The sequence below is a fragment of the Vipera ursinii genome, assembly GCF_947247035.1.
Source record: "Vipera ursinii genome assembly, chromosome: 1".
NCBI classification, from domain to species: domain Eukaryota; kingdom Metazoa; phylum Chordata; class Lepidosauria; order Squamata; family Viperidae; genus Vipera; species Vipera ursinii.
The window spans coordinates 320,702,784-320,717,525 of NC_139512.1; the positions used below are offsets into that span (position 1 = coordinate 320,702,784).

Sequence of the window (14,742 nt, forward strand, 5' to 3'; positions counted from 1 at the left end):
GACTGGGGAAAAAAAATCCATGTAATATCTGTAGATACTCTGGTTCTTTTCAGATCACATAAACCTAACTAGAGTACATATAGCCAAAAATATTTATGCATGGAAAGGATGACATTTTAAATGCTGGAACTCCAAATATTCCTACTTGAATATTTGTGATCAAAACTGGGGCAGGCCCAATGTTTAATTCCTCTTGTGTCCAAGCCTAAGGGAGCTCATCTGAACAAATCTCATGCAAACCAAAAAAGCGATTAATTCACTACAGATCAGAGTAGTGAGTGCAAGAGGTGGGTTCCTCTTGCATTCTCCAATCACCCTATATTTGGATAAAAAGACTGAGTTCTCAAGACCGTCCAATGAACTCCACTGCTGAGCAAGGATTGTATGTAGGTAAAATGGGTATAAATCTCTCCCATCTCTTCACAGTGATAATTTCAAAATTGTTCCTAAGTACTAGGAAGTGGATTTGTACAAACTTAAATCAGCTGTCCTGTGATTGCTGGGAAGCAATCTCTTTTCCTATCGCTGGCAGGAGATGGTAAAACCATTATCCAGTTAACAATTGTTTGGGGCTTCACACGACTGTGGATTTTGCCGCAGAAGACCTTCTACAGCAGGGGTGTCAAACTCAATTTCATTGAGGGCCGCATCAGCACTGCGGTTGTCCTCAGGGGGCCGGGTGGGTATGGCCAGGGTGGGCGTGGCCTACTGGGTGGGCGTGGCTAGAGTGCGTATGACCACGCCCGCCCAGGGCGTAGCCAGCTCTACATCGTTCGCATCAAGGGTGCCTATGGGGGCCTGGGCAGAAGTGGGACAGATCTGAGGGTCTCTGGCAGAAGGAGGGTCTCTGGGCCAGGGCCAAGGCAGTGGGGGCCGTTCCCTCACTGTTTCCAGGATGGCTTCGCGGGCCACATGAAACCACTTCGCGGGCCGGATCTGGCCCCCGGGCCTTGTGTTTGACATGTCTGTTCTACAGTCTTAATAATCTTGGATTGTACATACACATCACACACACTCATAAATATAAAAACGAATGACTGAGGCTGAAATGGTCAGGTCCTTTTTGGTTGAGAGGTGCTAACAGTGGAAATTGATATGTTTTGCCTCTTAAGAGATTTAGCACACCCATTTTCAACTGTTTCCCACCCTGAAAACAGTAAAAAATGTACAACTGACTTTTGGCAGCCTGTTCTCAGGGTGCCAAAAGAAACTGTGGGAATCACATGATGTTTGTTCACCTCTGAAATAGAAGGTCTTGGGGTTGATATCTAATGTTTTGAGTTAGATAACAGATGGAGAGTATGTGTAGTCCAGATGTTACTGGACTAAATCTCCCATTTTCCCTGATGTTGATTGAAGAAATAAGTCACGGTTTGTTCTACTAGAAATGCCAGATTCCCTATTGTTTAGCTGAAAGAACTTATGTAGCAGAACTGAGAAAGAAATCTACCCAAGATTTAGAGAGCTCTTTTCAGAAGATCCACTTGGCTAGGAAATGACTATTAGTCTGATTCAATACACACCAGCTCTTTGCTAGTTTTGATTATTGTATATATGTGATAATAATAATAATAATAAGTTGAAAGGGACCTTGGAGGTCATCTAGTCCAACCCCCTGCTAAGGCAGGAAACCCTATACCATTTCAGGCAAATGGCTGTCCAGTCTCTTCTTAAAAACCTCCAGTGTTGGAGCATTCACCACCTCTGGAGGCAGGTTGTTCCACTGGTTAATTGTTCTAATTGTCAGGAAGTTTCTCCTTAGTTCTAGGTTGCTTCTCTCCTTGACTAGTTTCCATCTGTTGCTTCTTTTCCTGCCTTCAGGCGCTTTGGAGAATAGCTTGACTCCCTCTTCTTTGTGGTAGCCCATGAGATATTGGAACACTGCTATCATGTCATCCCTCACCCTTCTCTTCATTAAACTACACATACCCAATTCCAGCAACCGTTCCCGATATGTTTTAGCCTCCAGTCCCCCAATCATCTTTGTTGCTCTTCTCTGTACCCTTTCTAGAGTCTCGACATCTTTTTTACATCGTGGTGACCAAAACTGATGCAGTATTCCAGGTGTGGCCTTACCAAAGCATTGTAAAGTGGTATTAGTACTTCACTTGATCTTGATTCTATCCCTCTGTTAATGCAGCCTAGCACTGTGTTGGCTTTTTTGGCAGCTGCAGCACACTGCTGACTCATATTGAAGTGATTGTCTACTAGGACTCCGACTTAGGATAGTAACATAAGGTGTGGCTTTATGATATCTCTGTAAAATTTCCAGATCTCCTATATTTTATATATTGGTTGAATTAATTTGGGAAATTCTCATATATTCCCTCTTCCTCTAAGCCAGTGATGGTAAACCTTTTAGAGACCGAGTGCCCAAACTGCAACCCAAAACCCACTTATTTATCGCTGGGTGACAGGTGGGCATGGCCTACTGGATGGGTGTGGCTGTGGTGGTCATGGAAGATTGGGTGGGTGTAGCCAAGGTGGGTGTGGTCACCGCAATGTTGCTTGTGGGGAGGTACACCTGTGGGGGGCGGCTGGTTGAAGAGGGACAGTTGTCACCTCCGAGGCATGGCGCGGGTGCCCACAGGGAGGGCTCTGAGTGCTGCCTCTGGCACCTGTGCCATAGGTTCGCCACCACTGCTCTAAGCATTTACAGTGCCTTGAAAAATGCACAAGAGCCAGTTTTGTGTTCCCCTCTTCCTCATCTTTTAATATTTACTGTGGTTGCTATTGTTTTATTATTTTATCTGTACTAGTATTAATGTTTGTAAGCTGCCCAGAGTCATCTCTTACTCAGCTGGGGGGGCCTAGATAAATTTGGAGGATGGTTACACGTATCCACTGTGCTGTATACCATATGGTGCTTTTCAAAAACATTTCATGATAAGGTAGTGGTTGGCTTAAAGCAGGGGTCTTCAAACTTGCCCCTTATATGGCATGTGGACTTCAATTTCCAGAATTCCCCAGCCAGCATGCCTGGCTGAAGAATTCTGGGAGTTGAAGTCCACAAGTCATAAAAGGGCCAAGTTTGAAGACCCCTGGCTTAAAGGAACAGCTGGAAATCACTAAGCTTTTGCCAAAATCCCAGTTTAGCATTTTCTGTATGCTTGAGATAAATGTGTAAAGGCACCAGTCATGTCTAACATTTACAGAGAAGAAGACATGCTTCTAAATAGAGCAATGCCTCACGCATCTCCCAGGGAGAGGAAATAAAGCTCTCAAATGTTTCTGCTTATTGACATGTCTTCTCTTTTTCCCCTTTCTGGGTAATGGTAACATTTTTTGAGTAGAAACCAATTTACTAAGTCAATATATTTTTGATGGAATCATATTTTTAATGGCTCTAACTTCCACAGAGGGAGTCTTATAACAATATTGTGAACAGTTAGTCTAAAAGATAGTAAGTCATTCATATATACAAAGTGATACATATGGTCTCTTTGATCACAGTGATATATATATATATATATATAGATAGATAGATAGATAGATAGATAGATAGATAGATAGACAGTCTGGACTGAGGGGTTTAATGTTTTTAAATTGTGATTTTATTTTTTGCGGCTAGACTTAATTTAATTTTAATTTTATACTGTATTGTTTTTAAATTTTGCCTTGTAAACCGCCCTGAGTCCTTTGGGAGTAGGGCAGTATATAAACCGAATTTTTATGTATGTATGTATGTATGTATGTATGTATGTATGTATGTATACGTATATGTATATCCCTTCAGAGTAAAAAGTAGCAACACACCTAAGTAAGCATAAGCATTATAGGTAGTTTTCAACTTACGACCAAAATTGAGCCCCAAATTGGTGTTGCTAAGATTGACATTTGTTAAGTGAGTTTTATTTCATTTTATGACTTTTTTGTCACAGTTGTTAAGTGAATCACTACAGTTGTTATGTAACACAGTGGTTAATTAAGTGAATCTGACTTCCCCATTTACTTTGCTTGTCAGAAGGCCGCAAAAGGTGACCATATGACCCTGGAACACTGCAACCATCATAAATATGAGTTAGAGGCCAAGCATCTGAATTTTTATCACGTGACCATGGGGATGTTGCAATGGTCATAAGTGTGACAAATAAGTCATAAGTCACTTTTTTCAGTGCCGTAACTTCAGTCACTAAATGAACTGTTGTAAGTGTAGGATTACCTGTATTTTCATTCATCATCTAAACCAGTGGTTCTCAATCTTTTCTTTACCACAGACCCCCTTTAAAAGCTTTTGTGGCCACAGACCACCAAGATTTAACTCAAGATTTAAATCATAACATTTCTTCAAGCCTTTGAGGACCCCTTGTGACAACATCACGGCCTCCTAGGGTCCATGGACTACATGTTGAGAACCACTGATCTAAAGTATTTTCAAGATATAAAAGATCTGAATTGTTTCAAGAATTTGGCTCCTGCTACAAGATACACTTACATTGAATATACAACTGGTATTTGTTTTAGAGAATTAATACTTCTGGGGTTCCTGACAGTATCTGGTTGCCTTTTTAAAGAGCAGAAATGTGGCCAAGATGGAAGTTGCATCTAATCCAGCAGTCACTAAAAAGGCAGCCAGATAACAGAATCTCAAAGAAGATAAAATGTAATTAATTGGATATTTGTAAGGAAAAGAATGCAGGGCTAAATTTTAATGCAGTGACTTAATACAGAAAATGTCACCCTTTCAACATAGTTTATCTTCCAATCTATAGGAACTCTTATATATTGCAAATATTTTGAGGTGATTCTCTACAAGAACCATCAGCATGGCCAAATCTGAGGAGCTGGTTATCATGGGATCCTTTAATGCCCCTTACTTCAGTTGATAGCAGCTTTCCTCTGGTTAAATCTATATGTATGAAAAGGTAAGGTTTTTAAGCTATAGTGATTTGTTTCAAATATAAGTTATAATGGGTAGGTTCACATACATTAATCTAAACTTGACCTTTTAGGAAAACTAGATTTTCTGCAAGACAAGGAAAGAGTCTATTTGATAAGTAGGAAATTATCATGCTAGAAGTTGTTCTGGACATTGTGGGTTCGAGGAATGCTACTTGCTGAGAATGGGCAAGGCTGTGGCCCAAGATGAGCTAACTATACACATCAAAGCATATCCAGAAGTTACCTACAGAACACACACTTAGTAAGAAGTCTGATCATGGCAAATAAGACCTCCATTTATATCCATATACAAAACAGGTATCAAATTATTATAAACATTCAGTTAAATTCTACAACACTTGCTGAGACCAAACCTAATGGAAATTTGTAACGCTTACTTTGAAATCAACACTTGCAGCCTAACCCTGATAATTTCTTTCTTTCTTTCTCTCTCTTTCTCTTTTTCCTTTCTTTTCCTATCAGGTGATCACCCTAAGCCTTCTTTAATGCAATTCTGCATCAAATCATGCATCATTTCTCTCCCAATGAACTATACTGACAAGTTTCTATCATTCTAATGATTACCTGAGCATTTTTGGCCTAGAGCAAAAATACTTAAAAATAAAATCTTTTCTACCTGGTATTCTCTCCCATTCAATCAGGTGACATCTGTAGTATAAATGAAAGCATATGCTAACTTGACCTACATTAGGTTTAGGAAACAGAAGGTCTGGACTCTACAATTAAGCTCCACAGCACAACTCTAATACTTGGTACACATACTTGAAGTATACGAAATGATGCATTACATCTATACTCTCATCTGAATCAAAGCAAAGGGGCAAAGGCCTATTCACATTTTTCAATGTGAAGAGCAAAGAGAGGCTTTGATAGGGCTGCTGCCCTGAGGTCACACATCAGCTGCTCATTCACATGCATAAAAGTAGGGACGGGGTATCTGTGGCTAAGCTGCTTACAGGACTCTGTCAAAGGTTCTCCTCCTTTGCATACTAGGGGAAGGACGAAAAGAGGAAGAATTGGAGTCCTTTATCTATATCTTAACTGACACGGGATTGACTCACTGAGCAAAGCCAATGTTTCTGCTGATCTTTACACTCTAGCTAAGTTGATTTTAGGAGTTGAAAGAATTAGTAATTGATCAGAGAGGCCTGAAACATTGTGGTTCCATCAACTCAGAAATGCTATAAGGAAAGGAGTTGGGGCAGGCCTCCAAATATAGTACAACTGGGCTCTTTATGGAGGTCAGAAAAAATGTTGTTGTTGTTAGTTGCGAACTCGTATACAACCCATCGCGACCCTATGGACAACCTTCCTTCAGGCCTTCCTGTCCTCTACCATCTTCTGGAGTCCATTTAAGCTTACGCCTACTGCTTCAGTGACTCCATCCAGCCACCTCATTCTCTGTCGTCCCCTTCTTCTATTGCCCTCAATCTTTCCCAGCATTAGGCTCTTCTCCAGTGAGTCCTTCCTTCTCATTAGGTGGCCAAAGTATTTGAGTTTTAGCTTCAGGATCTGGCCTTCTAAAGAGCAGTCAGGGTTGATCTCCTCTAGGACTGACCGGTTTGATCGCCTTGCAGTCCAAGGGACTCGCAGGAGTCTTCTCCAGCACCATAGTTCAAAGACTTCAATTCTTTGGCGCTCAGCCTTTCTTATGGTCCAACTTTCACAGCCATACATTGCAACTGGGAAGACCATAGCCTTGACTATACGCACTTTTGTTGACAGGGTGATGTCTCTGCTTTTTAGTGTGCTGTCTAGATTTGCCATGGCTTTCCTCCCAAGGAGCAAGCGTCTTTTAATTTCTTGGCTACAGTCCCCATCTGCAGTGATCTTGGAGCCAAGGAAAATAAAATCTGTCACTACCTCCATTTCTTCCCCATCTATTTGCCAGGAATTGAGAGGGCCAGATGCCATGATCTTGGTTTTCTTAATGTTTAGTTTCAACCCAAGTTTTGCACTCTCCTTCACTCGCAACAAGAAGCTCTTTAGTTCCTCTTCACTTTCTGCTATTAGAGTGGTATCATCTGCATATCTTAGGTTGTTGATGTTCCTTCCGGCAATCTTAATTCCAACTTTTGATTCATCTAGCCCTGCCTTTCTCATGATGTGCTCTGCATATAAGTTAAATAGGCAAGGCGACAGTATACAGCCTTGCCGGACTCCTTTCCCAATTTTGAACCAATCAGTGGTTCCGTGTCCAGTTCTCACTGTTGCTTCTTGGCCTGCATATAGGTTTCTCAAGAGACAAATAAGAAGGTCTGGTACACCCATCTCTTTAAGGACTTGCCACAGTTTGTTATGATCCACACAATCAAAGGCTTTAGCATAGTCAATGAAGCAGAAGTAGATGTTTTTCTGGAACTCTCTAGCTTTCTCCATGATCCAGCGTATGTTAGCAATTTGATCTCTAGTTCCTCTGCCTCTTCGAAATCCTGCCTGTACTTCTGGTAGTTCTCGATCCACATACTGCTGGAGTGTAGCTTGTAGGATTTTAAGCATAACTTTACTAGCATGAGAGATGAGTGCAATGGTGCGATAGTTTGAACATTCTTTGGCACTGCCTTTCTTTGGAATTGGAATGTAAACTGATCTTTTCCAATCCTGTGGCCACTGTTGAGTTTTCCAAATTTGCTGGCAAATTGAGTGTAGCACTTTTACTGCATCGTCTTTTAAGAAAAAATACTGTAGTATTATTTAAACTAATCCTCCTTCTCACTATAAAGTCCAGAGTTTCAATTTATCTCATAATTCTTTGTTTCAGCATCCATTCTTCACTCTTTTTTCTTCTTCTTTGGGGCTTACACTGGAGATTATTTCTGGGATTATAGTACTTTTTCACTATCTTTCCAATTCTGGCTCCTCTGGAATTGTCCCTGTGTCAGAAATTTATTTATTTATTTATTTAATTTGTATACCGCCCTTCTCCCGAAGGACTCAGGGCGGTGAACAGGGCCATAAATACCAAAATAACCAAAATACAAAATTAAAAACAAATTAAACCCTAGTGCCCAAATGTAAAAATAAATTATATTAAAACAATAATTAAAACCCAAACCCATCAGACCAGGCCGGATTGTTCAAACAAATAGGTTTTTAGATCACGTCGGAAGGAGCGAAGGTCGGGAGCCATCCAGAGCTCAACCGGTAAACGGTTCCAAAGGTCAGGCGCACCCACAGAGAACGCCCTCCCCCTGGGAGCCACCAGACGGCATTCTCCGACTGGTGGCACCCTAAGGAGGCCCTCTCTGTGGGAGCGCACTGGGCGGAGGGAAGTTGATGCCGGCCACAGGTGCTCCCTAAGGTATTCCTGACCCATGCCATGTAGGGCTTTGTAGGTCATTACCAGTATCTTGAATCTCACCCGGAAGGTAACCGGAAGCCAATGCAGTTCACGGAGCAGAGGTGTAATATGGGAGTATCGGGAGACCCCCAACACAACTTGCGCGGCTGCATTCTGCACCAGTTGGAGCCTCCAAGTGGTCCTCAAGGGCAGCCCCATGTAGAGAGCGTTTCAGTAGTCTAACCGAGAGGTCACGAGCACATGAGTGACTGTACGCAAGGCATCCCGGTCTAGATAGGGCCGCAACTGGCGCACCAGGCGAACCTGGGCGAAGGCCCCCCTAGTCACAGTTACTATATGATCTTCTAAAGAAAGCTGTGAATCTAGGAGAACTTCCAAGTTGCGAGCCTTATCTACGGGGGGTAATAACTCACCACCCATAGTGAGAGATGGAATGATCTGTATTTCCTGAGATGCTGGCACGTACAGCCACTGTCTTGTCAGGGTTGAGCTGAAGCCTCTTCCTCCCCATCCAGACCCGGAAATGAATAATTCAGAAATGAATTACCCTTCCTTGAAATCCACCATTTTAATGAATCTGCGGTTTAGTATTTTTAATTCCCAGTCAGGAAAATCATATTAAACAATATACTTATATTAAACTGTATCCATATATATTCTTCCCTTGCTATTTTTCTCTTCCCTTTGTTGAATCTGTACACTATACATTCTGCAGCAAAAAGTTGTGTCCCTGACATATCATTCATTCATTTTATCATGGACATCATTCATTATAACTGAAAGATTAATAGAGACTTCTTTAATTTTGTTGCTTTTCTAATATATGTATTAAACTATCAGTCCTATTCAGCAGGGCTAAATGTTAAAGGGGTGACGGAATCATAACCCAAGATTTCTGGAAACATCCACATTGGCTAAGGTTCTGCTAATGTAACAGCTCCATTCTGTACATTACAAAAATGTTATTTTCAATGCCATGAATATCAAAACCTAAAAATACATCTTTTTTTCTTGTTGGTGTTATAAGCCCAAATAAGTTAACAATGATGATATTATAAACAGATTTAATCAAGAGACAATATATGAAGACAGAAACAAAAGAAATCCTTGTAAACATTCAAAGTTCAGTAACCTTAATCATTCAGAACCACAAATAAAAGTAGGACATACTTCAAAGACACAAAAACGAGCCTTGGTGGAGTAGTGGGCTAATGCCTCCTTAAGTAACACCAGCTGCCTGCAATTAGTGCAGGTTCGCATCCCACCAGGCTCAAGGTTGACTCAGCCTTCCATCCTTCCGAGGTAGGTAAAATGAGGACCCAGATTGTTGGGGGCAATTAAGCTGACTTTGTAATAATGCCGCTTGTGGGGTGTGTGTGTGTGTGTGTGTGTGAAAGCCCTAATAAGCAGGCATATACATAGAATGAAGGCTACTGCTAAGCTTGTAAGCCGCCCTGTGTCTTCGGAGAAGGGCGGGATATAAATGGAATTAAAATAAAATAAATAAATAAAAACTGCTAAGTGAAAATTTAAGGATTAAGATATAGAGTTTGTAGTATGAAAAGGTAATTAAACTGGAACTGAATTGAATCTAAATTAATGTAGATTGAATTACATACTATGGTAATATAAATATCTCACTTTCCTGTGAGAAACTTCCCACTTTAATATCTCTATTGCCTAACATTGCCAGGAATATATCTAACTGAAAGTTAAAGTTTTACATTCTGTCCCATTCTTGTACATGGTTCTTGTAGATGACAAAATTCATTGTGATCATGTCAAGCAGACACTGCGGTTTAATCTTGTACACTGCCCAGAATCACTATTGTGAGTGGTCATATAAACAATTTAAATAAATAAAATAAATAAGTAGTGAATTGTAATTTCACTACTTATTTTATATTTAAGCAGCACTGACAGGCTAGGATATGAGAAAAATTGAATTGTGATAAATTATTGTTACAAAGCACTAGAACTTAGAATTATCTAATTAAGCTCTTGGCCTAGCAAGTTCAGCATAAATAATACTTTGATTACCCCAAATTATAATAGTAGCTGTTGAAACAGTTGGTAAATGTCATAACTCAGGATATTTAATGTGGGGAACAATATAATTTCCTTGTGGCTTTTCAAGAGTTCCGGTTGCACCATGCTTCCATGCTCTTCAAGTGATTTTTTTTTTCAAGTGACAGTTTGAACCACTGGGTAATTAAATAACTTTAGGCTCTGGCTTTTCTTTTATATTTCTCTCAAACACTTTCAGAAACTTCAAGATACTGTTTACACATGTACTTCATTTAAAAACATTTGCATTTTAGGAATTAAGCATTTCTTGGTGAACCAGACCTACACAAAACAAAATTCCAGTGATTACTCAGAATTTTCAAAGGGGCATAACTTACAGAATCACTAACATGTCATTAGATCAACAGATTTTTAAGGTACATATTTTAAAACCCTGATCTACAGCATCTCTTCCTTTGAAGATAGCTTTTTCATTCTCCCAGGTTCTTCCAAAAACTCTTCCTTCTGAATCAGGTGTATGATATTTTAACAAGAAGCCTCTTCAGTGGTAGCTATTAAGTTAATTACAATTGTATTATTATTATTGATTGGGAGAAATACTTTTGGGATTTTTCCTGTTTGGGTGCTGAAATAATCTTACATTTTTAAAAAAGATTGATTCATGACGTGGGGTATACTACCATATTAAGTGGTGAGCCTGAGGCAGCCCTTTCTTCCAAACCAACTTCTTGGATTTTATTCCTAATTTTAGTGCCAAGATCCTTCTTTATAAACTACAATTAAATCATATTGGTTACTGTTGGTTGAACTGTTTTCTATACTTTCTTAAACTGACAAAATATTTTTACTGATATATGCCAACTGTTTTTAGCGTCCTGATATAAAATTTGCTGTCCCTGTTGCCAGTCCCAATCTTGCCTCCATTTTGGCTACATGACTTAGAGGATATTGTGATAAAGAAAAAACACTACTTTAACACCACCATTTAAGAATGACTTAAACTATTTCAACATACATAGCAGCATTCTGTAGTCACTGAAATGATTGACCTGTATTAGGTTGATTTTAGCAGAACAATGGCTGGATGACTCTAAAAGATGCTGTCAGGAGCTAGTGACCTTGTCTCATTCCAGTGGAAAAGAGGAAGGGAGTGTCATGGGGAAAAGACAGAGAAAACTGTTATCAGACATATTCCTGCCATGGTTAGGTGCAAGTGGAAAAAGATTTTATGACTGCAGAGAGATCACTGCATTCAGGAGTGAGAAAGAGAGGGCTTTTAAAAACCTTTTGCAGTAAGCAGTGAAGTTTATTGGTTCATTAAAGCCTAATATATTGGTATAAGTAAACCTTTCCCAGCCTGGTACCTCAGTCTAGACTTCAAGCCCATCAAAATAGCTGGTGGAAACTAGCCCAGAAGGGCTCCAAAGTAAGGAAGGCTAATTTCAATGTGAATGCAGCTCCTTGTCTTTGTCAGCCTCCCTCTCCCAATTCGTTGCCTGCTGAGGATTCTTTCTAGCCATGATCTAATTGCTCTTTGGTGCACAATTTCGCTGCAAAGACACCCACACAAGTTCTCTAGCAGAGGGGAAATTTCCACATTCTGTATCTGCAAGGCCTCCCGGCGTCCCTTTGCCTACGTAAATCTGGGAATACTTGGTGAAGGGGGGGGATGCATGCACGCTCGGGGTGGCAGGTCCGCATCTTTTACCTTGGGGTCCTTCTCGTAATAATATTGCTGGGTGCGGATCCACCGTCCCACCAAGTGATCTCGCACAGTGTGCGCCAAGGCGAAAAAATAATCCCGCGGGGTGGCCACATTCCGGTCTTTCACCAGGGTGAAATGGAGGTGCCGATTGAAGCTCTTCCTGATCTCCGCCACATCGCCCAAGCCGGCGATGCCCCGCACGCTGATCTGTTTCCTTTTTTCGCTGTCGCTCAGTGGAACGGCCATCCCGGCTAGGAAGGTCGTCTGTCTGCAACGGCCCAGGCGTCGAAGCGGCTGCTGCTCTTTCGGATAAATTTCTCTCCCGCTCTTCCTCCGGTTGCAGTCGCTCGCACGGCTAGCTAGATGCGAGGTTCATCAGAGGTGAGGGAGTAGGGTGAGAGCGAAGAGCTGCAGCCCCGATCCTCCTCCTCCTCTCCTCCTCCTGCTGGCGGCTTTGGCAAAGCCCGGCCCGGCCTCGCTGCGGCAGCGCCTGCGCTGTGGGAAAGGCAGCCGGAGCAACTTTCCAAACAAGAAGAGCCGGCGGCGGCGCTTCTATGGCTTCCCGCTCCTACTCCTTCTCTTCTCTGCGTTGGATCGTCCTAAGCCGGCCAGGATATTTTCCCGTGAAGCTGAGGAGAGGCGCAGAGCAGCAGCGGGCAGAGCGGGGGCAGCAGAAGCGCGAGGCGGATCAGTCAAAAGCTTATTAAAGCCATCCCTGTGGCGCGCACTCCCGCCTTTGCAAGCGTAGCTCCGCGATGTGGGTGTGTGCGCATGCGCTCTTTGAAGACCAGCTTTAAGCGCGGTAGCGCTCTGTTTACGGCAACGTGGCTGGAGACCGGTGGGTGGCTGAACTCCAAGGGATTTGATTCTGCGTCTCTCTTTGCCCAGGACACTTAAGCCTTAAACCGGCTGAAAGTTAAGCTCTGGGCAGGAACGGAAAATAAGCTAAATAGTTACCCAACTAAATGCAGAATTCCAAAGAATAGATAGAAGAGATAAGAATGCCTTCTTAAATGAGCAATGCAAAGAAATAGAAGAAAACAATAGAATAGGGAGGACCAGAGATCTTTTCAAGAAAATTGGAGAGATGAAGGGAACGTTTCATGCAAAAATGGGCATGATAAAGGACCAAAATGGCAGGGACCTAACAGAGGCAGAAGAGATTAAGAAGAGGTGGCAAAATTACACAGAAGAACTATACAAGAATGAGCTTAACGTCCCTGATAATCACAATGAGGTGGTCACTGACCTCGAGCCAGACATCCTAGAATGTGAAGTGAAGTGGGCCTTAGAAGAGCTGAGCAACAACAAAGCTAGTGGTTAGAAGGCCAGATCCTGAAGCTAAAACTCAAATACTTTGGCCATCTAATGAGAAGGAAGGACTCACTGGAGAAGAGCCTAATGCTGGGAAAGATTGAGGGCAATAGAAGAAGGGGACGACAGAGAATGAGGTGGCTGGATGGAGTCACTGAAGCAGTAGGTGTGAGCTTAAATGGACTCCAGAAGATGGTAGAGGACAGGAAGGCCTGGAGGAACATTGTCCATAGGGTCGCGATGGGTCGGACACGACTTCACAGCTAACAACAACAATGCGGGGCTTTTTTTTCTCATAGAACGCTCAGAACGGAGTTCCGGCACCTTTTTTGGATGGAACCTTGTAGGGTAGGCAAAGTGGGTTGTATGACACGTGTGAGTTCCGGCACCTTTTTCTTTTACAAAAAAAAAAAGCACTGCCCTTATGTAAATTATATGGACTCGGTTGCAGAGGCCATGAGTGCCCCGCTGGAAGAACTGAAAGAACAAGTAAGGAAGAGATCTATCTGGGTGGCTGTTAGGGATCAAAAACGACTTGGATGTCGCATCATCTTCAGTTACCAGTTGTATTAAATCCGTTCAAAGAAATGGCAGGAGCAGCCTCTGATGAATCTTCTCTGCAATCCTCTATGCTCGCTGTTCTGATAACACAGGGGTCGGCAACCTCGGCTCTTTTATGACTGGTGGACTTCAACTCCCAGAATTCGTGAGCCAGCTGGCTCAGGAATTCTGGGAGTTGAAGTCCACGAGTCATAAAAGAGCCGAGGTTGCCGACCCCTGTGATAACAGAATACAAGGTTCGTCCGTCGAGCGGTCTGATGTTCTCTCATGTGACATTTTAATTTAATTTAATTTAATTTATTAAGGCATCAGCACGTGGACTATCGTTTCAAGTGGATGTGGCTCGTGCCAATTTGTTAGCCTTTAGGACATCACGACTCAGCTCAGTTAACTGACAAATGTCTGCAAATATTTGCTTGAATTCAATTTATAGATCACTTACTTGACATATGACTTTGGGTGGCACCCGAACAAATTAATCAATAAAAGCATCTACAAGCTCCCAAACTTGTGGTATCTGTATACTGTATCGACAACTTCCCAAACTTACTCATATTCCACAGATATCCTGGCACCAGTAGGAAACCATTTGCCCCCAAAGTCAGAGGAAAAGCTGCAGAATTATTTAGTTTTCCTAGAATCAGGAACCAGTTTGGCTTAGTTCTGCATCACCCCCTGCCTCAGGAGCACATACCAGTCTGATGGAAGGGGTGTAGAAGTGTCTGTAGAAGGGAAGGGAGGCATACAATTGCACAAACAGAGGCTTGCTATTTGCCATCTGCCCTAAGGGAACCTTTCCTGAACTTTCCTGCACTTTTTGTGTAATTGGCAAATAATATATTCAGAATATTAGTGAACTAAAATAATTAGCTATTTCCAGGATTTGAGGGAATGTACCTCATTCTGAATTTTATACAGATGAAAATAGGAA

General features: G+C 41.9%; 1 protein-coding gene across 1 annotated transcript in view; it reads right to left on the reverse strand.

The window, feature by feature from the left end:
• Positions 1-12,298, reverse strand: part of PYGB (glycogen phosphorylase B) — a 48,666-nt gene extending 36,368 nt beyond the window's left edge. Inside the window, exon 1 of the mRNA XM_083350534.1 lies at positions 11,940-12,298. Coding sequence (XP_083206660.1) covers positions 11,940-12,182 — 243 coding nt within the window. The 5' untranslated portion in view covers positions 12,183-12,298. The remainder of the gene's footprint in view (positions 1-11,939) is intronic.
• Between the last annotated feature and the right edge of the window lie 2,444 nt (positions 12,299-14,742).